Genomic DNA, 22,932 nt, shown 5'->3' on the forward strand with positions numbered 1-22,932 from the left:
GTAAAAGCCTTTTCAAGGCAATGTCCCTATACACAATTTTCACCTTATTAGTTGACTTTAGAACCTGACCCTGCATAGGCTTCACGGGGCACCCACCCCATGGGTAGGTTACTTCTAGCATAATGGGGTGCTGTGCAGAGGGAAGGGAGGTGTGTCACTGTGTATTTCGGTAACCCAGTGAGGGACCAACAGGAGTTCCCAGGCACACTTACTTTTCCTTCAAGGAACCTAGATCTGTTTCTTCCCCAGGTAGAACATTTTCTTGATTACTATCTAGAGGCCCCATTCCGGGCTGCAAGCCCAGAGAAACAGTCTGGTTGTGGGCATCTGTCTACTCTGGGTTAGTGAAGTCTGGATGCTCCAGGCTTTATGGGGTACACAGATTTAGAGTAGGGGCCATGGCCTGACGATAAATATGGCTCTCAGATAGCATGGCAAGGGCAGGCGGTTGCACCATGGCACGCAAAAGATGGTCGTGTCAGATCCCAGGCCCAGAGGGACTAGCTTGAATATGAGCAGCCCACAGGTCTGGCATCCTGCAGACCCAGGCTCAGGTCCCAACCCTGCCATGGACGAGAGGTCAGGTTTTGGACAAGGCCCTTCTGGGCACCCTTTTCCTCCTCTGAAGTAGAAGCAATGACACTCCCAGCAGAGGGGATGAGACCCCCTGCATGGGTCCTGACCATCTCCCCATCACTCTGCTCCCACCCACAGGAAAATCTGCAGAAGCTGGTCCACATTGAGCACAGTGTTCGGGGCCAAGGGGATCTCCTCCAGCCAGGAAGGGTGAGTGCCACCGCCGCCATGGGCAGGGACGAGGGCGGCCTGCTAGGCAGGCGGGTGAGGCTCTGATAAGACCCATTGTTCAGCTGGGCTGGTCCCAGACGGGCCTGGCTGCAGGTGCTGTTTACCCTGAGGAGGGAGGGTGGGCGGTCTGCTGGGCTACAAGATCCATGGGCTGCCTCCCAGTGGGGTTTTCCACTTTCAGGATCTTTAAAGGAACAGCACCATTTGGGTTCAGCGTCCCCGGTAGTTCTTTTCACCTCTGAGAAGAAGAGATGGCCAAGTATTTTTAGTTTAGCCCAGCATTGCTGGGAAATCAGGAAAAACATCTCTCAAGAGCCCCAACAAAGTATCTTAAAAATAATATTCTTCAAGAGACAAATTTACCCACTTTTAAGCTTCCGAATGGAAAACATAAAACTCAGCTCAAAAATAGTCAAAAATGTGTTTGTTACCTGCTATGGTCCATGAAGGACAAGAGACAAATGAGAGGTTGTGCTCAGGATATTTTATTCAAAATTAGCAGGGATCTCACTGGTCTGAGATTCTATAAAATCACACCTACTGTTTTGGCCCAGGATTATCAATTCAGTAGATATTTATTAAACATCTATTTTATTTATCTTTAAGTAACATTAAACAATTATTTTAGGGACGCCTGAGTGGCTCGGCGGTTTAGCTCCTGCCTTCAGCCCAGGGCATGATCCTGGAGTCCTGATATCAAGTCCCGCATTGGGCTCCCTGCATGGAGCATGCTTCCCCTCTGCCTGTGTCTCTGCCTCTCTGTGTGTGTTTCTCATGAATAAATAAATAAAATCTTTTAAAAAGAATAAACATCTGTTTTAAACATCCTCCAGAATTAAGGAGCCTGTAGCAGCTATTCACAGGTCTTCCACTGTTTTAGCAAACCTTCAGAGTGTCCAGTCTGAAGGTCTCCTCAAGACAGCAAACCAGGGAAGGAGTCACTGTCTGGATCACTTGGAGGCCAGAACAGTGTCTGGGACTTGGTATATAATTCAGGGTGGAGTGTTCCTAAAAAGCAGAGTTGTCTGTCTCCAGGGCTGTGCTAGCAAACACGGGCATCTCTCTAAAGCTGGGAATTCACCCATGAGCTATTCTCTGGTACTTTGGGAGGCATTGTAACTAACGGTTCCTACTCAGGGCCTTTCCCCCATCCTTCTTTAGGATGGCAGTGGGCATCAGTCTGACTCTCCAGGTCTCCTTCTCTTCCCACAGGAGTTTCTGAAGGAGGGGACACTGATGAAAATAACAGGGAAAAGCAGACGCCCCCGACACCTGTTCCTGGTAAGTACCTGGCCCCCAGCCAAGCCCCAGGACTGTCCAATTCTATGATGTTTTTCTAGCTCATTATTCAAAGACAGCTGGAAGAGGGTGCCTGCTAGAACAGAGACAAATATTTAGGATGAGGATCATTCTGCAGAACTGAGCTTTCCAGAGAGCTGAGAGTTTAACCCTTGCCAACCACAACCCTTCCTGCATTTATTATTTGAGTGATTTTGAATGGAATTTTGCCAAAATTGAATTACCTCTATCCCCATCTGAAACATCCTAACACTGGGAAGTTCTTACCCTGGATATAACTGTTCGACTGCCTTATCTAAGCATGAGAAAACTGAGATCCAGAAGGGGAGTTTCCTTGGCTGCATCTCCCAGCAGATTGGTGGCAGAGGCCCAGAAGGGAACCAGGGTTGTGACCTCAGTCTAGCACTTTCTCCACTGTGCACAAGACAGAGTACAATGTAATAGTTCTGATGATTTACAGCCACAGTCTGGAGTACCAGGGAATGCCTAGGCCTGTTACATGGTAATATCAACCTCTGTGGCTGTTGAGCTACAAGCAGCAATTTGCCCCAACCCTAGAACTTCCAAGTTGTTTTGCCTTTTAAGTTCTCCCACCTGCTGGGTATAATTTTCTCTCTGTTATTCACTATTGGCTTTCTTTCTTTCTTTCTTTCTTTTTTTTTTTTTATTACTGTCAGTTGTGGCTGCCCCAATAGCCTCCTTACACTTTGTTAGAATTGTGTGCAGAGTAACAGTGAACAGGCTCCAAGTGTCTTAAGAACTGTGTTTCAGATATTAAGTGAGCACCTCTGGTGTGCTGGGCACTGGAAACAAAGAGAAAAGTCTCATGCTGCCCCCTGAACCTTCAAAGTCTGACATAAAGATGGAATTATGAGAATGGCATGGACGGAATCTCAGGGCCACAGGAACAAAGAGGAAGAGCAAAGAGAGATAGGAGGAAGCCATCTTTTGTTCCGTGTTAGTCTAAATATTTGAAAACTCCTTCTATGAGAAGAAATGATAGCCTTGAATTTAGGATATATGTGGTCATGAGCCAGAGTGAGCAGGTTAGATCCTAACCCAACACTTAACCCCTCTGAAACCCTTAGACAAGTCACAGACATGTCTGAGCCTCAGCTTTTCCAAGAGGAAAGTGGAAATACTAGGCGGTTTAGTGAATTAAATGAGATATATAGAAGCAGCTTATTTGGAAACAGTGTCTTCCCTTCCCTCTCACAATGGCCCCATGGGACACAGGTTCTCCCTCTGTGCCAGCACAGCCCTGGGGAGAGTTGGAGCCCACAACCATGTCTTCTCAAGATGAAAAAATAAGGTCCAGGATGGTGATAAAGGAGCATGAGTTTTGGAGTCAGACTGGATCACATCCGAGTTCTGACACTTACTGGCTATGAGGCCCATGGCACATCCATCACTTCTCTGAGTCTCAGTGCCCTTGTCTTTAGAGTTGGATAATTGTCCTTCCTGCCTATGAAGGAAGGGAGTGAAGCAGCAGCTGGAATAGAGGGAGCTCCCTTTTGAACCCTAGCCATTCCCCATCTGGCCACCTCCTCTGGCCAGGCTCTGCTTGTGCCTCTGCCTCTCACAGGGACCTTGAGTGCCAGGGAAGACACAGTGTCCTGATCTTCCTGAGTGTCCTCCCCCTCCCTCTACTCCTCCCCTTTGCCCTCTCCTTTCTCTCTTTCCCTCCCTCATGTGCTCTCCAGCATCTAATTGGCCCTTCATCATAGCCTCTCACTCACTCATCTCCATGCTAGGCCTGGGTCTCTTTTAGTCTCTTGTTTTTGTTAGGCCATAGCTCCCTGCAGGCTGAACCAGGGTCCCATTCTTTCTCTGAATTAGCATAGGATCTTCATAAATACCTCCGGGAGAGAGAGACAGGTTCTTGAGCCAGGAAGAACCATGATGAATACACTTAAGAATTTTTCTTCCTCCTAAGGTGCCAGTTTCATAAAATAATTGTTAATTTTAGAACAAAGTCAGGATATCTGCCCACCACTGTACGGGGGTTTTGGTAATGCTACAGAGAGGTTCCCACCATGGCCCCAGGTGGTAGGTGGGGCTCCCACTGGTGGCTTATTACTGTGAGAGATTCCCCTTCACTCTTCAATGAAGAATTCCTCTATCTTCCTCCAGATCAGTCTGAAAACTCCTGCACGCTTTGAAGAGGAAAGGAAAACTATGGGCAATTGGAAGGCAGCCTGGTCCTGACCACTCATAAAACCCCAGGGTGCTAATGGTAGTTGCCATGGCAGCAGGTGCTTGAGGGGCAGCCATACAAGGTCTGGGACTGCTCTGATCAGTGACATAAGCCAATTCCCCAGGGTGGGCAGGCTTATGAGCAAGGCTCTGTGCCCAGGTTTGGTCACTGTCCCCAGATGGGGCCAGGACTTACCATGTGGCCACTCCCAACATACCACACCTGAACATACTGGATGTGCATTCATTTACATATGACCCTGCCTCTGCCACTTACAAGTTTTGTAACCTTGGGCAGGTTGTCAAGGCTCTCTGTGCCTCAATTTCTCCCTCTGTGAAATGAGGATGATAATGATAGTGCCTGCCTGATGGGATTGTTGGGGGCATGAATTGAGATCTGGGTGCTTACCTCAGCACCTAGTACAGAGTGAATGTTCAGTGGACAGTAGCTCTTTGTCATTATTAGAAGGGAAGAGCTGGAGGAGGCTTTGAAACCTCCTCTGACCTGGGGGTCCTAGAGGTCTATTGAAACACAGTCTCATGCATTCATTCATGGATGGTCTGTGAATGCTTTTGGATTACAGTGGCTGAGTTGAATAGTTGTGACAGAGACTCTTTGACCTGCAAAGACTTAAATACTCTCTAGGCCTTTATTGAAACGTTTGCTGGCCCCTGGTTTACCCCAACTCTGCTTAGAGACAGTGAGGTCCAGAGAGAGGAAAGGTTTGTTCATGCAGCAACTCTGTGTCCAGGCCAAGTGTCCTGCGCTACTGTGGCTGCGATGTTGGGATCCTAAGAGCTAGTGGCAGGATTCTGTTCCCACAGCAGACTCCCTGTGGGGAGAGGAAGTGCTAATCCTGAGTTCTTGCTCTGTTTCGGCTCCTTAGATGCCTCGTCCTGTTCAGTCCTCACAGCACCCCTACTTTATACTGGCTCCCACACATGGTGGGCTCACTGGGGTCCATTCTTTCTCAGCATCCATGATGAGGTAGGGGCAGCAGTGCCCCCCCTGCTCTGCTGGGAGGAAGCTGAAGCTCAGGGAGGGGGGGCAGGCAGCTTATCCACAGTCGCATAGATGCTACAGAGCAGGGTGAGGATTGATATCCTTTTTCCAAACTGTAACCCTTTTAGCCAAACAGAAACACTCCCCCCATGGAAGTGAGTTCTTCTGGTCTGCCCTAGATAGGGGCAAGGAGCTTCAGTTGCTCATTTAACAAATATTGAGTACCTACTGTGGTCACTGGAGGTACACCAGTGATCAGGACTCAGCAGCTCCCTATCCTTAAGGGCTATGTCCCTCCCCATCACCCTTCCTTAGCTATACTTTATGGCAGCTCCATTTGTAGAGTAAAATGCATCAATTTAAGTATACGTGTCTATGCATTGACTAATATATATCATTGTGTAACCACCACTTCGGTCAAGGTATAGAATATTTCTAGCCATCCCCCACCCCTGAAAGGTCCCCTGTGCCCCTTAGCACTCACTTCCCCCATCCTCTGCCTAAGCGACCATTGGCCTAATTTCCATCACTACAGGTTAGTTTTACCTGTTTTGGAACTTCATATAAATGCTATGAAATAGTGTGTACTCCTCTGTGTCTGACTTCTTTCACTTAGCATGTTTTTGAGATTCATCCATGCTGTGTGTGTTCCATCAGTTCCTTTTGGTTGCTATGTAGTACTCCACAGTATGGATGTACCATGGTTCATTTACGCATTGACCTGTTGTGTAACATTTGGGTTGTTTCCACTATTGGCTGTTATGAATAAAGCCTGTATGAACATTCCTGTATTTGGCTTTTTGTGGACATCTGCATTTATTCCTTTTAACTATAGACCTAGGAGTGGATTTCAGGGAGGGGGCTCACATGTTCACTCAGAGTGGTTTTGCTTTCCTGTGAGGAAAAAGGCAGTATGCCTCTGCTCTCCAGAATTCAGTGATCCTCCAAGACAAATACCCTACACAGCCTTCTGGGGCCAAGAAACATCTGATGGGGTTTCCTTCTCCCCAGATGAGCGACGTGCTCCTGTACACATATCCCCAGAAGGATGGGAAATACCGGCTGAAGAACACGTTGTCAGTGGCCAGCATGAAGGTAAATGCCTGGTACTAGGCCACCCTGGGGTGGATGGGCAGAGGGAGACCGCAGGGGAGGAGACACCACCGCATCCCCACTACTGGGAGCTCATAGATCAGCAGGAAGAGGCAGCTCCAGGGAAACAGTATTTCATTGTGGGTTATAGCAGCCTTGTGCTATAGGTAGTCAGGGAGAGGGGAGAGGGAAGGAGGACTTCCTGGAGGAGGGGAACTGAATCCCTTAGGCTAGATAATAATATTTGGACAGATGGGGAAGGGGAAAGGGAAGGACATTTCTAAAAAGAGGAAGATGCATAAGGAAACATTTGAAGGGAGGAAATAAATGGGTGTTTCATAAAGTTTTTTTAAATTGTAAAATACAGGTAACATACAGTTTACCATTTTGCATCATTTTTAAGCATACAGTTCAGCAGTGTTGTGTATCTACCCTGTTGTGCAACCATCACCACTAGTGATTTCTAGAACTTTTTAAATCCTCCCCAGATAAAACTCCAACCTCTTACCTAATTTCCCATTCCTCCAGCCCCATCCCCTGGCATCTACCATCCTACTTTTTGTCTCCAGGAATTTGCTCTAGATAATTCATATAAGTAGGATCATGCAGTGTTTGTCTTTTTGTGACTGGCCTATTTCAGCTAGCAGGATGTCCTCAAGGTGCGTCCATGTTGCAGCCTGTGTCAGAATGTCCTTCCTGTTTATGGCTTAATGATATTCCATTGTACATATAGACCATATTTTGTTTTTCCATTCATCCACGGATGGACAGTTGAGTTACTTTCACCTTTTGGCTATTATAAATAATGCTGCTATGCACATGGTGTATAGGTATGTCCTTAAGAGCCTGCTTTCCGGGGATCCCTGGGTGGCTCAGCGGTTTAGCACCAGCCTTTGGCCCAGGGCGCGATCCTGGAGTCCCGGGATCAAGTCCCGCGTCGGGCTCCTGGCATGGAGCCTGCTTCTCCCTCCTCCTGTGTCTCTGTCTCTCTCTATATATGTATATATCATAAATAAATGAGTAAATCTTTAAAAAAAAAAAAGAGCCTGCTTTCCGCTCTTTAGGGTACATACCCACCACCCTGGGGTGGGCAGGTGCCCACAGACCACAGAGTTGGGACCAGCCCTCCATGCACACACATGCACACAGCGTCTACCACCCTTTGCAGATGAGGAAACTCAAGCTCATAGAAGGATGGTGGCAAGACCAAGAGAAGAGTGGGGTCTGTGGTTGCCCCTCCCCAGCCCTACCCTGACAGTCTGCTGTTGGTTTTGCAGGTCAGTCGCCCTGTGATGGAGAAAGTGCCCTATGCTCTAAAGATCGAGACTCCCCAGTCCTGCCTGACTCTGTCTGCAAGGTATGGGGAGGTGGGAGGAAGGAGGGCCTGGGGGGTGGAGGGGCAGGATTTTATAGGTGTTAAAGGTTGGAATAACAAGCTGGATGTGTCATGTCTATTTTGGTATTGTTTTGGGTCAAGGGGCTTATGTTCTAGAACCTATCATTTAAATACAACAATAACAGTATCTCATGTTTGTAAAACATTGGGTCTTTACAGCAATGCAAAAAGTTAAGGTGAGTGAAAAACACACTGTGCACTTTAGTTCATAAAGTGGTCTGCTTTTAGGCTTTCATATCCAGAGAGCGAGAGAAAAACATAATGAGTGAGCATTCATCATTTGCCTTTCCCTGGTTTGGAGGTGTGGCCTTTCTATCAGAAGTGTCTGTGTTTTCTCCAGGCCTTCAGGCTACCCAAGGATCCCACCTCACTCTGGGCAGCAAGAGAGCTTCAGGGCAAGGCCAGCTCTAGCTCTCTGGGCTCAAAACCCAGGGAGATACGGTTCCTGCTAGAGCCACTGTGGGCACTGTGGGGGCTGGGACAGGGTCCCCAAGGCATAGGTGTCTCCTCCCTCAGCTGGTGCATGACCCTGGGGGTGGCAGCAGTACTATTTGTGTGAGGAGGTCGTTCCAGGTGTGGCACAGGATGTGCACACGCTGATACACTCTCATGTAGTTGCGTTTACTCGTTCAAGCATGTATTAGCCACTCCTCGGTGCTAGGTCCTGTGCTGAGGACACAGGTTTAAACCTTGGTGTGCTCAGCGGAAGCGCACATTAAGGGCAGGGCATAGAACATAACTGCTGTAATAGTTAATAGTGTTGATGACAAGAGCAATGTGCATTGGGCATCTGGGTTTCAGGCTCCTTTGATCCCATCGCCACCCTTGGGTGTGGAGCTTGAGGCCTCCCCTGCCTGGGGAGTTGAGGCCTAGAGGGAAGTCACATGACCATGTGAGGAGGAACTGGGGCTCAAATGCAGGAGTGTGTGACCCAGAGCTCTTATCCACTGCTGTCTACTGGCCTCAGTGGGTAGAAGAAACCTTGAAAATTCCATGGAGCAACCACCCATCGGGGAAGTAAGGGCAGGCTTCTTGGAGGAGGTGATGCCTAGGTGGGGTTCCATGGTGTTTTTTCTCCTCATCTCTAGGGAAGTCTGAGGCCAGAGAAGGGTATGGCTTCTATTTGTCCAGTGTGGGTGGCCATACTCGGCCCTTCAGATGGGGCTGTCCATCTCTACTAGGCAGGGGCACTGTCCTTGGGCCAGTGGCCTAGCCACTGTCACTGACAGGCCAGTCACCTTCCTGCATGCCCAAATACTTAAGGCTGAAGCTTTCAGGGAACAGGGGCACCCATACATCTCCCTTTAGGGGATGGCATCTGGTCACCCATCACCCCCTGTGCCTCCCTCCCTAGCCAACCTGGTCCCTTATCCTGGCTTTCCTGGGCAGGCCACACACTTAATGCAGGGTGGGAGCGACACCTAGTGGGCCCTGGGAGAATTTTCACCCCACTGCCTCAGGACCGTGCTCACCACTCAGGAAACCTGCGGGGCAGGGTGCAGAGTAGGGATTTGGAAGTCAGCTTGTTGGGTGAGGGAATGTCTGGGAAACTATGTAGGAAAATGATGAGGAAGATGGAGAGACGAGGATATTGAACTTTTCCAGCTGTCCCTACTCCTCCCATCCCTGTGTACGCAGCCCTGCCCCTCGTCCCTCCTAAGTGTGGGAACCTCTGTGCTCCCAAATGCCCTTTGCTTCTGCACAGTGCTTTACCATTAACAAACCTACATGTCATTTCTTCCACATAACAGTGCTGGGAGTTAGAGGAATGGTACTGACAGTCCCGTGTTTTAGGGAAGGAAGCAGGCCCAGAGGACAGCTAGCTTGCCCTGGCTACCCTGCTAGTAGAGGCAGATACTGAGGTACAGTCCTAGGCTGGTCTGACAGGTGGCTGGTGCTTGCTGGGATGTCAGACACCAAGAGGCACAGCCAGGGGAGAGGTGGGGGAACTTGATCTACACTGAGAAACAGAGGCCAAGCTGCTGTGCATGCCTGCATGCCTTGCTCACACTAGCTTCTGCCCACAGCTCCTGTGCAGAGCGAGATGAGTGGCACAGCTGTCTGAGTAGGGCCCTCCCTGAGGATTACAAGGCCCAAGCTTTGGCGGCCTTTCACCACAGTGTGGAGGTGAGTGGGGACCTTAGAGCCACTTGACACTGGCCTCACAGCCCTGGGTTTCCCTGGGTACCCACCGCTCCTTCCATCAGGTTCCGCCTCCTACCCCTCCCACCAACTCCCCACAGTCACTGTGCAGCCCAAGTACCTCTAGTTGGCTCTGTTTCTGACCCAAAGTTAGCATCCTGGAGGATGCAGTGGGATGGAGGGGGTTGTAGAATTAGAATGTGTGTGTACACACCCTGTCCTGGAAAGAGGGCACCCATCCAGCCATCTCCTGACCACACTGCTCACCTCATTCCATTGCTCCAGATACGAGAGAGGCTGGGGGTCAGCCTGGGGGAGAGGCCCCCCACTCTGGTGCCTGTCACACATGTTATGATGTGCATGAACTGTGGCTGTGACTTCTCCCTCACCCTGAGGCGTCATCACTGCCATGCCTGTGGCAAGGTGAGTCACACTCATCTGGGTGAGTGTGTACATAGGGCCATGTGGGGTGGGGTGGGGATTCAGGGGCACCCAGCAGTTGCTGTGGAGCCCAGGTCAGGGTGTTTTCACACTAACCGTGTCAGGTAGGGATTGTTGATGCCCATTATACTGAGAGCCTGGAGCCAGGGCTCCAAATCCCGTTCTATTAGACCAATGCATTCCCAAAGGAAAATCAGAGCACATGTGGCTATTGTCTTTGGAGAAAAAGTATTGTGTCCTGGTTAAGGGCTTATCAGATAAACTGGTAAGACATTTGCAGAGAAACTGTGTCTCTACGATGGAAAAGCAGGGGGACCTGGCACAGTACTGCACTCAGAACAGTTCCTGGAGAAGTGGCAGGGGGGTGGTCAGCAGAGGGGAGAGGACACTGGCCCTCTGCACATGCAGAGGGTGAGAACCGTTCCAGCATGTGTCCCCAACTGGCCTTGCAGATTGTGTGCCGGAACTGTTCAAGAAACAAGTACCCTCTGAAGTACCTCAAGGACCGGATGGCCAAGGTCTGTGATGGCTGCTACGGGGAGCTGAAGAAGAGGGGCGGGGATGTCCCAGGCTTGATGAGAGGTAACCTGGGGACCACTGCTCTTCTGGGAGGCCTCTCACCGGCCTGTGGTTGGTGCCTGAAGCCACTTTCCTGGGGAGGCACAGAACAAAAGCAGCCCTGGAGGAGGAAAAGGGGGTTTAAACTCACACCTAGGGCACCGTTTCCTAAAATGTTGACTCCATGGGAAGTCGATTGGCACTCCCAGAAGAAGGGTCTGTGGGCAGCTAAGCTTGGGAAGCACTCGGTCTGTGCCTCTCTGTGAAGCAGGCGTGGTGCTTCATGTTTACTTTGCCACGGTGGCACTCTTTTTGAAAATGTTCTATAGACTTATGTTCTGCGGGACTTTTCCAGGATAAGGATTTTGAGACAGACAGCACAGGAACTGTGGATCAGGCAAGGGCTGAGGACTTCTTGATTGATAAAAGAGCCTGGGGAAGCCAGGCTGGCCCTTGAGAGACTGCTCAGGTTACAGGCTTTGTGCAGGCAATGTTGGTCCAAAGGGACAGCAAGTGTTTACTGGGCCTAAAAGCAAAGTTTTCTCCCTGAGGCCACCTGAAGCCATCATGGAGGACAGCCCAGATGAAGAAGGTATGGCCAGCACCCAGGAGAAGCCTTTCTTCTTGGTCACCATGGCCTTTGTGTCAGCAGAGGGAGTGTGCTTGTCTTTCTGGTCACACCTAACCCCCATCATGAGGCTGAGTCCTATCTCATGAGGGACTAGGAGCTCTAATTTTTTAGGGACTGGCATTCCAAAGCAAGGTGCATGCCTGTCCAGGTGGACACTCACCTCCCTTTGCCTGGCTTGTCTTGGTTACAGAGCGGCCCGTGAGCATGAGCTTCCCCTTGTCCTCCCCCCGCTTCTCGAGCAGTGCCTTCTCATCCGTCTTCCACAGCATCAACCCCTCGACCTTCAAGAAGCAGAAGAAGGTCCCTTCAGCCCTAACTGAGGTAAGGCAGGTGGACTGCCTGTGTGGGAGGCAAGGGGTTTAGAAGGTTCATGGTCCTCAGTGGACAGAGAAGGACCATGAACCCCTCATGCCACACCCATACCCCCACCCCAACCTGGCTGAGCCCTTCAGGACAAAGAGAATTCCCAACGGGAGACACTTTAGTGACAAGGACTGACTCACAGTTTGTCTCCTGGGCATCACTGAGGACATGGCTGCTTGGTGGCAGAAGGCAAGACCCGAAATGTGGATGGTGCTAGAAGTCTTTCCCATCCCTCCCTCCCCTCCAAGTCTTTCTTTCTTTCCTCCTTACTTTCTCTACTGTCCATGGCCTGGTCTCCAAGGGCAGTGCACAGATCACTGGGGTTCTTCTGACTGAAAGAGCCACAGTCCTGCCTTAGCCCTCCTTAGCAGGCCCCCGGAGCTATGCCGACCAATCAACCTATAGGTCCCAAGTGGCCTCAGGTGCTGAGTCTCCTAGAGGGTATGGGACTCTTTGTAGGAAACCTCAGAATTGCTTGAAGTCAAGTCCATCCTATATGGAGGGTCACATTATATGTCTATATTGTGATCACAACCACAAACGAATGTGTACCTGTGCATATACAAGCTGTCAAAAGAAGTGTGATCAGCTGTTTCCAAGTTTCTGTATTAATATTCATTATTGAGTAGTAGGTGGCAAGGGTTTTAAAAAGTGTTAGGGCATGAAATATTTAAAGGGGGTACAGTTCTGTTCATTAACTTAATTCCTTTGCATATTAAAAAGCTTGGGAATAACACATACATGGTAAAGAAAATGTTTTTTCAAAACAGCACAAAAGGGGCAGCCTGGGTGACTCAGCAGTTTAGCAGGGCCTGATGCTGAAAACCTGGGATCGAGTCCCATGTCAGGCTCCCTGCATGGAGCCTGCTTCTCCCTCTGCCTGTGTCTCTGCCTCTCTCTCTCTCTCTCTCTCTCTCTCATGAATAAACAAAGGCTTAAAAAAAAAAAACAGCACAAAAGAATACCTGATGAAACATGAGTTTTTCTCCTTCCCCAAAGTCCTCCAGGCCCACCTACCCTCAGAGATAACCACCATCAAGTTTCTTAAGGATCCTTCCAGAAATTTTATTGCATATATATAATAAAGATGTTACATTCATTGATCCATTTATTTTTTACCCAAAAGATAAGAAGTTGTACTGAATCTTCTATACATTTTTTCACACTTAATTTCTCTTAGCTATCATTCCACATTTGGTCACACATTGCTAATCAAATAAGTGGGAGAACCTGGCCTGGAACCCCAGACTAGTATTACTCTAAACCTGTGTTGTGTTTTGAACCCCCACATAAAGACTCTCCAACAGACAAATATCACATCTACTAATAACAACAGGAATTAACACCCCCATTAGGAATAAGATCATAAAACCTTTTAAGTAAACATTACAAAGAGGATCCATCCTTAAACATAAGAGATGAGCTTAAAAAATATAAGAATCAGGGGCACCTAGGTAGCTCGTCAGCTGAATGTGTGACTCTTGGTTTCAGTTCAGGTCACAATTCAGGATTGTGAGATTGAGCCCTGCATCAAGCCATGCATGGGGCTCTATACTCAGTGCAGAGTCTGCTTGAGATTCTCTCTCTCCCTGTCCCTCTGCCCCCCACCCTCCTGCTCGTGCTTGTCCTCATGCTCTCTCTCTCTCTCAAATAAATAAAATCTTCTTAAAAATTTAAAAAATGTAAGAATCAAATTTATTTTTTGAGCATGTATGTGTGGGTTTTTTTCCCCAAGCTTTCATTTAAATTCCAGTTAGTTAATATACAGTGCTATATTAGTTTCAGGTGTATAATATAGTGAGTCAGCACTTCCATACAACACCTGGTGCTCATCACAACAGTGCACTCCTTAATCCCCATCTTATATTTCACCCATCCCCTGCCTACCTGCCCTCTGGTGACTATCAGTTTGTTCTCAATAGTTAAGAGTCTGTTTCTTGGTTTGCTCCCTCTCTGTCTCTCTTTTTTTTTCCCTTTGTTCATTTGTTTTGTTTCTTAAATTCCACATATGAGTTTAAATTACATGGTATTTATCTTTCTCTGACCAACTTATTTTACTCAGCATAATACCCTCTAGTTCCACCCATGTCATTGCAAGTGACAAGATTTCATTCTTTTTTACGGCTGAGTAATATTCCACTGTATGTATATACTGCTTCTTCTTTATCCATCCATCAATCGACATCTGAGCTGCTTCCATATCTTGGCCATTGTCAGTACATATGTCCCTTTGAATTAATATCTTAGTATTCTTTGGGTAAATAGCCGTGAAATTGGTAGACGATAGAATAGTTATTTTAACTTCTTGAGGAACCCCCACAGTTTTCCAGAGTGGCTGCACCAGTTCACATTCCCAGCAAAGTGCAAAGGGGTTCCCCTTTCTCCACATCCTAACCAACACCTGTTGTTTCTCGTGTTGTTGATTTTAGCCATTCTGACAGGTGTGAGGTGGTATCTCATTGCAGTTTTGATTTTCATTTCTCTGATAATAAGTGACGTGATCATCTTTCCATGTGTCTGTTGGCCATCTGTGTGTCTTCTTTGGAGAAATGTCTGTTCATGTCTTCTCCCCATTCCTTTACTGGATTTTTCGTTTTTTAGGTGTTGAGTTTTGTAAGTCCTTTATGTATTTTTGTATATTAACCCCTCATCAGATATATCATTTGCAGACATCTTATCCAATACTAAAGGTTGCCTTTTAGTTTTGTTGATTGTTTCCTTCTCTTTGCAGAAGCTGTTTATTTTGATGAAATCTCAATAGTTCATTTTTGCTTTTGTTTCCCTTGCCTCAGGAGACACATCTAGTAAGAAGTTGCTATGGCCCATGTCAAAGAGGCTGCTGCCTGTGTTCTCCTCTAGGATTTTAAGTGTTTTTCTGTCTCTCATTTAGGTCTTTCATCCATTTTGAATTTATTTTTGTGTATGGTGTAAGAAAGTGGCCCAGTTTCACTCTTCTGCATGTCGCTGTCAAGTTTTCCCAATACCATTTATTGAGGAAACATCCTTTTTCCCATTGGATATTCTTCCCTGCTTTGTTGAAGATTAGTTGACCATATAGTTGTGGGTACATTTCTGGGTTCTGTGTTCTGTTCCATTGATATGTGTCTGTTTTTGTGCCAATACCACACTGTTTTTGATTACTTCAGATTTGTACTATAACTTGAAATCCAGAATTGTGATGCCTCCAGCTTTTCTTTTACAAGGTTGCTTTGGCTATTTAGGGACTTCTGTGGTTCCATACAAATTTTAGGACTATTCTAGCTCTGTGAAAAATGCTAGTAGTACTTTGACAGGGATTACTACATTAACTGTGAAGGTTGCTTTGGGTAGTATAGATATTTGTATACATACAAATATAGTATAGATATATAAATAGTATAGATATTTGATATTTTAATGATATTTGTTCTTCCAATCCATGAGCATGAGATATTTTTCCATCTTTTTATGCCATCTTCACTTCTTTCATCAGTGTTTCTTCATAGTACAGATCTTTCTTTCACCTCTTTAGTTAGGTTTATTCCTAGGTATCTTGTTTTTGGTGCAATTGTAAATGTGGTTGATTCCTTAATTTCTCTTTCTGCTGCTTCATTATTGGCATATAGAAATGCAACAGATTTCTGTATATTGATTTGGTATCCTGTGATTTCAATGAATTTGTTTATCAGTTCTAGCAGTTTTTTGGTGGAGTCTCTTGGGTTTTCTATATATAGTATAATGTCATCTGCAAATAGTGAAAATTTTACTTCTTCCTTCCCAATTTGGAGGACTTTTTTTTTTTTTTAAAGTAATCTCTACATTCAACATGGGGCTTAGAGTAATGACCCTGAGATCAAGAGTTGCATGCTCCACCAACTGAGTCCGCCAAGTATCTTAGTTTGGATTCCTTTTATTTCTTTTTGTTGTCTGATTGCTGTGGATATGACTTCCAGTACTACGTTGAATAAAAATGTTGAGTGGACATTCCTGTCTTATCCCTGACTGTAGAGGAAAAGCTGTCAGTTTTTCTGCATTTAGGATATTAGCTGTGCACTTTTCATAAATGGCCTTTATTTTTTTTATAAATTAATTTTTATTGGTGTTCAATTTACCAACATACAGAATAACACCCAGTGCTCATCCCGTCAAGTGTCCCCCTCCGTGCCCGTCACCCATTCACCCTCACCCCCACCCTCCTCCCCTTCCACTACCCCTAGTTCATTTCCCAGAGTTAGAAGTCTTTATGTTCTGTGTCCCTTTCTGATATCTCCCACACATTTCTTCTCCCTTCCCTTATATTCCCCTTCACTATTATTCATATTCCCCAAATGAATGAGAACATACACTGTTTGTCCTTCTCCGATTGACTTACTTCACTCAGCATAATACCCTCCAGTTCCATCCACGTTGAAGCAAATGGTGGGTATTTGTCGTTTCTAATGGCTGAGTAATATTCCATTGTATACATAAACCACATCTTCTTTATCCATTCATCTTTCGATGGGCACCGAGGCTCCTTCCACAGTTTGGCTATTGTGGACATGGCTGCTAGAAACATCGGGGTGCAGGTGTCCCAGCGTTTCATTGCATCTGAATCTTTGGGGTAAATCCCTAACAGTGCAATTGCTGGGTCGTAGGGCAGGTCTATTTTTAATTCTTTGAGGAACCTCCACACAGTTTTCCAGAGTGGCTGCACCAGTTCACATTCCCACCAACAGTGTAAGAGGGTTCCCTTTTCTCCGCATCCTCTCCAACATTTGTTGTTTCCTGCCTTGTTAATTTTCCCCATTCTCACTGGTGTGAGGTGGTATCTCATTGTGGTTTTGATTTGTATTTCCCTGATGGCAAGTGATGCAGAGCATTTTCTCATGTGCATGTTGGCCATGTCTATGTCTTCCTCTGTGAGATTTCTCTTCATGTCTTTTGCCCATTTCATGATTGGATTGTTTGTTTCTTTGGTGTTGAGTTTAAGAAGTTCTTTATAGATTTTGGAAACTAGCCCTTTATCTGATATGTTATTTGCAAATATCTTCTCCCATTCTGTAGGTTGTCTTTGAGTTTTGTTGACTGTATCCTTTGCTGTGCAAAAGCTTCTTATCTTGATGAAGTCCCAATAGTTCATTTTTGCTTTTGCTTCTTTTGCTTTCGTGGATGTATCTTGCAAGAAGTTACTGTGGCCAAGTTCAAAAAGGGTGTTGCCTGTGTTCTCCTCTAGGATTTTGATGGAGTCTTGTCTCACATTTAAATCTTTCATCCATTTTGAGTTTATCTTTGTGTATGGTGTAAGAGAGTGGTCTAGTTTCATTCTTCTGCATGTGGATGACCAATTTTCCCAGCACCATTCATAAATGGCCTTTATTATATTGAGGTATGTTCCCTCTAAACCTACTTGAGTGTTTTTATCATGAATGGATGTTGTCCTTTGTCAAATGCTTTTTCTACATCTATTGAAATGATTATTTGGTTCTTATCCTTTCTTTTCTTAATGTGATGTATCACATTGATTGATTTGTGAATATTGAACCATCCTTGCATCCCAGGAATAAATCCCACTTGGTTGTGGTGAATGTTTTTTTTAATGTATGGTTGGATTTGGTTTGCTAGTATTTTGTTGAGGATTTTTGCATCTATGTTCATCAGAGATATTTGGCCTGAAGTTCTCTTTTTTAGTGGTGTCTTTAGTTGGCTTGGTATCAGGGTTAATGCTGGCCTCATAGAATGAATTTGGAAGGTTCCCTTACTTTTCTATTTTTTGGAATAGTTTGAGAAGAATAGATACTAACTCTTATAAGAATCAATTTTAGGAGGAACCTTTCCCCCAGATATCTGCAGTTTCATATTTTGAGGCCTTGGGGGCTGGGGAGAGGGAGCCAAGAATCTGAAACACCACTTGGGATAGCACTCCTGAAGGTAGTTTTTGACTCCTGGTCTCCTGAGTCCATTCAGTAAATCCTGTCTTAAAGCCTGGTACTGTTCTGCTGCTTTTGAGGTGCTGGATGTATCCTGAGACCTCATCCGAGTCTCAGATTTCAAAGTAGTATAAACTCTGCCAACTGGTTTGCACTGTCATTTTAGCTCTGTCTAAACCATGTCTACCACCTGGTGTCCTGACCGCTCTGCTTCTCTTCTGTCAGGTGGCCGCCTCTGGAGAGGGCTCCGCCATCAGTGGCTATCTCAGCCGGTGCAAGAAAGGCAAGAGGCACTGGAAGAAGCTCTGGTTTGTCATCAAAGGCAAAGTGCTCTACACCTACATGGCCAGTGAGGTAGTGGTGGTTTGTGCTTTCTCTCCTCTCACCTGTGAAGGCCCTCAGGTTAAGCTCATACCTCAGAATGTCCATCTGGGTGTGCACAACACTCCATCACCTGCAGGGCAGTATGAGGCTGGATGCTGGTTCCAGTTCTCATGTCACTCAAGTCTGTGTCGAGCAGCACTATGTGCTGAGTGTTGCTGTGGATACACAACCATGTTTCGCTTCCAAGTCAAAAGAACTTACCATTTCTCTGTGGAAATAAGGCAGTACAGCATGAGACCTGTGCACCCAGGTGTTTGAATGTCATAGGCCCGCACCTAGCACAAGCCAGACACTCCATAAGAGCAGGCTGCTTTCTGCTCTCCACCTCAGTTGTTTGGAACAAAGAATATACCACATTTTTTTTGCTCTGTGCATTTCCTTTACCAGGGAACTACATTGCTTCATGGTAATGTTTCTACTAAATCAAACTTAAGCTTCTATTTCTTTGAGAGCATCTTACCTTTACATCTAAAATGTAGGAGGGCCTTGGGAGTCAAGCCTCCTGCCAAAGTAGACACGTGTGGGCTATGGTTATATAGCAGGGAGCTTTCTGGTCCTGACCCAGGCTAAACCTGGAGGATAGTTTGAAAGATGTCTATGTGTAGGCACCACCATCTGGAGGCTTCCACACCTAACCCACTTTGAAAACGGGACTTAAGTATTCTCTGCCCAGCTGCAGAGGGTGTGTGCTTTACCCCAGGAGGATATTCGCATCAGCTCAGGGTTGGCCCTTCCTCCCTGACCGTGGATGCTGGCAAAGGTGGAAGAGACATTTTCTTTTGGGGTGTATAAAGCTTAGAAAAGACCTGCAGCTGTGATGGTCGCAGCCTGCCACTCCCTCTGGGAATCCCAGAAGCCAGCAGGGACGCACAGGGGGACCCACAGTGGGCCTGTGCAACTCCAGTGCTATGTGAGTCAAGCCCTTGCTGACATGCCCACAGAGGAACTGAGGAGAATTTTGATCTTTCCAGAATAAGCTGAAATGCCTACCTGCAGCCCAGGGTAGCATCTTCTAAGTGGGTATTACACAGGATGCTCACAGGGGTTATCTAAACACTGGGTTCTGAGGGGACCCTGAGTAGGCAGTTAGTGGGTGCCTCACAGAAGTCCTTCTCAGAATTTGTAATGTACCCATGTGTGTTGTGGAGATTTCCCATGTTGGCCTGATCATAGGCCCTTCCTCATGGAGTGTCTCACGGAACTATTCTACCCCATGGACTACTCTTTGGGAAGAAGAAATGCTGGCTTAGACAAGTGAAGAGGGTTAGCGATGATTAAATAACCACCAAAGACGTGAATCCTGTCTAGGAATGGAAAACCCAAAGTCTCTAGGTCCTGAGCAACGATTGTCTTTGGAAGTTGCTTTTATTTTTTAAAGATTTTGTCCACTTATTCATGAGAGACACAGAGAGAGAGAGAGAGACAGGCAGAGACACAGGCAGAGGGAGAAGCAGGCTCTATGCAGGGAGCCTGATGTGGGACTCGATCGGGGAACTCCAGGATCACACCCTGGGCCGAAGGCAGGCACTAAACCTCTGAGCCACCCAGGATCCCCCCCAAGTTGATTTTAAAAAGTGGATTTCAAGTATGTTTCCAAAGTAGTTTTTCGCATAAAGAGCTTGTACAGTTTCTTAATAAGACCATACCAGTGATAGGACTAAGCTTTCAGGGACGCCTGGGTGGCCCAGCAGTTGAGTGTCTGCCTTGGGCTCAGGGTGTGATCCTGGTGTCCCGAGATCAAGTCACACATCAGGCTCCTTGCATGGAGCCTGCTTCTCCCTCTGCCTGTGTCTCTGCTTCTCTTTCTCAGGAATAAATAAATAAAATCTTTTTAAAAAATGCTTTTAAAAGAAAGGACTAAGCTTTCAAATTCCATCAAAGAAAAATCATTTGATAAAATGGATAGCCAGTTTTCACTCTCTATACTGTGACCCCCCTATCATTTACCTATGTATCCCTTATTCCTGTCCCCAGAGTTCTGAATTTTTTCCAACATAGATTAGTTTCACCTCTTTTAGAATCTTTGTTCTATGTAAATGGAATCACATAGAAATGTGACTTCTTCCACTCAGCAGGATGTGTTTAAGATACATGTTTTTGAATACAGCAGTAGGTCATTCCCTTTTATGGCTGAGTAGTATTCCATGTTGTGATCATTTGATACCACCATTTGTTTGTTCCATTTCATCAAGTTGAAGGATGTTTGGGTTGTTTCCGTTTTTTTTTTTTTGTTAATTATGAATAAAACCACTTTAAACTTCTGTATACAGGTTTTTATATGAAAATGGGTTTTTATTTCACTTGGGTTAACACCTAGGATTGGAATTTCTAGATCATAGGAAAGTATCTGTTTGGTTTATCAGAAACTAACAGAACTTTTGCAAAGTGGTCTACCGTCTTAGGCTGCCCTCATCAATGTATGTAAATGGGAGAGTTATGGTTGCTCCACATCTTAGTTAACACTTAGTATTCAGTCATTAATTTACTAAGAATCTCAGTGTGGTTTTAATTTAGGTTTTCCTAGTGACTAACAATATATTTTTTAAAGGTTTTATTTATTCATTCATGAAAGACACACAGAGAGAGACAGAGACACAGGCAGAGGGAGAAGCTGGCTCCCTGCAGGGAGCCTGATGCAAACCTTGATCCCAGGACCCCGGGATCATGTCCTGAGCCAAAGGCAGGCGCTCAAACACTGAGCCACCCAGGCGTCCCATGACTAATATTTTTGATGTGCTTATTGGCTATTTGTGTATTTCCCTTTGAGAAATGTCTGTTCAGATCTCTTGCACATTTTAAAAAGTTGTCTTATTATTACTGAGTTACAGAATTCTTTGCATATCTTGGATACCAGTCTTTTTGTCAGATAAATGTTTTGTGAATAAATATTTTGTGGCTTACCTTTGAATTTTCTTAATGAATTTGTTCTGTTCTTTTGGTGAACACTAGTTTTTTTAACATAAAACCTAATTTATTAGTGTTTTCCTCTATGACTATTGCCTTTAATATTGTAAGAAACTTTCGTCTACTGCAAGTCAAAAAGTTGTTCCCCTGTATTTGCTTTCTGAGATCTCCAGTGTTTTAGCTTTTACATTCAGGTCTATCTAAAATTAATTTTGAGTATGGTGTGAGATAGGGGTTGAGGTTCATTTTCTTCCGTATGGATATCCAGTTAATTCCACCACCACTTGTTAAAGAAAAAGGCTTTCCTTTCCCTATAGGATTATTTTGGTGTCTTTATTAAATAACAAATGATTAAATACATTTGGGGCTATCTCTGAATTTTCTATTCTATTTCAGTGATATATTTACCAATTCTTATGCCACTACCTTACTGCCTTAATCACTAGAACTTTACAGTAAGTCTTGAAATCCGGTTGTGTAAGCCTCTAACATTATTCTTTTTTTTTTTTTTAAGATTTATTTATTTATTTATTTGAAAGAGAGAAAGCGTGCATGCACACAGGACTCGGGGGAGGGGCAGAGGGAGAGAATCTGACTCCCTCCCCACTGACATGGGGCTCAATCCCATGACCCATGAAATCACGACCTGAGCCAAAATCACCAGTTGGATGCATAGCCAACTGAAACACCCAGGTGCCCCTCCAACATTGTTCTTTTTAAAGATTGTTTGGGGGTAGTCTAGGTCATTTATGTTTCCGTATAAACTTGTCAATTTCTGCACACCTGAGATTATTACAGGGATTGTTGAATCAATTCAGAGAGAGTTGGTATCTTAACAATACTGAATCTTCAAATCTATGAACATGGCATATATCTTCATTTACTTATTCTTTAGTTTTTCTTTTAATGTGTTATAGTTTCAGTATAGAGGTCATATACTTATGTTCTTGCATTTCTGTTAACTTTATCTTTTATTTTTTGCATGCTATTTTTTTTAAATATTTTATTTATTTATTCATGAGAGGCAGAGAGACACAGGCAGAGGGAGAAGCGGGCTCCATGCAGGGAGCCTGATGTGGGACTCGATCCCAGGTCTCCAGTGTCTTGCCCTGGGCTGAAGGCGATGCTAAACCCCTGAGCCACCCAGGCTGCCCCTTGCATGCTATTTTGAATGGAGTTTATTTTCCAGTTGTATCCTGGTAGTAAACAGATAGAAAAATCTGATTATCCTATGACCTTGCTAAATTGGTTATTGGTTCTAGTAGTTGTTTTATAATCAAATCCTTTGCAAGCACAGATAGTTTAACTTCTTCTATTTCTGAACTTTATGTTTTTCTTCTTCTTGCCTTAATGGCTTGGACCTTCAGTACAATTTTGAGTTTAATTGTTGGGAGCAAGCACCCTCTTGTCTTGTTCCCAATCTTATAGGAAAAGCATTCAGTATTTCACTCTTTTTTTTTATTTATTATAAATTAATTTTTATTGGTGTTCAATTTACCAACATACAGAATAACACCCAGTGCTCATCCCGTCAAGTGTCCCCCTCCGTGCCCGTCACCCATTCACCCCCACCCCCCGCCCTCCTCCCCTTCCACCACCCCTAGTTCATTTCAGTATTTCACTCTTAAGTAGGATATTAGCTATAGGTATTTTTCAGGTGCCCTCAGATTAAGGAAATTCCCTTCTAGTTTGCTTAGGGGTTTTCTTTAAATCATGAATCGATACTGAGTTTTGTCAGATGCTTTTCCTGATACAGCAGTCTTTGAAAATTGATTGCATCTTATGCACAACCTCAACTATCCCCATTCTCCTCCCACCACCTTCTTAA

The 22,932-nt window shown here is 45.4% G+C and overlaps 1 protein-coding gene across 3 annotated transcripts in view; it reads left to right on the forward strand.

The window, feature by feature from the left end:
• FGD5 (FYVE, RhoGEF and PH domain containing 5) overlaps window positions 1-22,932 on the forward strand; it is a 122,408-nt gene that overhangs the window by 96,781 nt on the left and 2,695 nt on the right. For all 3 annotated transcript variants that reach the window (XM_055343917.1, XM_055343918.1, XM_055343919.1), the window contains exons 11-19: window positions 715-786; window positions 2,020-2,088; window positions 6,317-6,400; window positions 7,675-7,754; window positions 9,821-9,920; window positions 10,221-10,358; window positions 10,829-10,958; window positions 11,756-11,886; window positions 18,042-18,170. In XM_055343917.1, the coding sequence (XP_055199892.1) occupies window positions 715-786; window positions 2,020-2,088; window positions 6,317-6,400; window positions 7,675-7,754; window positions 9,821-9,920; window positions 10,221-10,358; window positions 10,829-10,958; window positions 11,756-11,886; window positions 18,042-18,170 (933 nt within the window). The remainder of the gene's footprint in view (window positions 1-714; window positions 787-2,019; window positions 2,089-6,316; window positions 6,401-7,674; window positions 7,755-9,820; window positions 9,921-10,220; window positions 10,359-10,828; window positions 10,959-11,755; window positions 11,887-18,041; window positions 18,171-22,932) is intronic.

This window comes from Nyctereutes procyonoides, unplaced genomic scaffold (genome assembly GCF_905146905.1).
Source record: "Nyctereutes procyonoides isolate TBG_1078 unplaced genomic scaffold, NYPRO_anot_genome, whole genome shotgun sequence".
Taxonomy (NCBI): domain Eukaryota; kingdom Metazoa; phylum Chordata; class Mammalia; order Carnivora; family Canidae; genus Nyctereutes; species Nyctereutes procyonoides.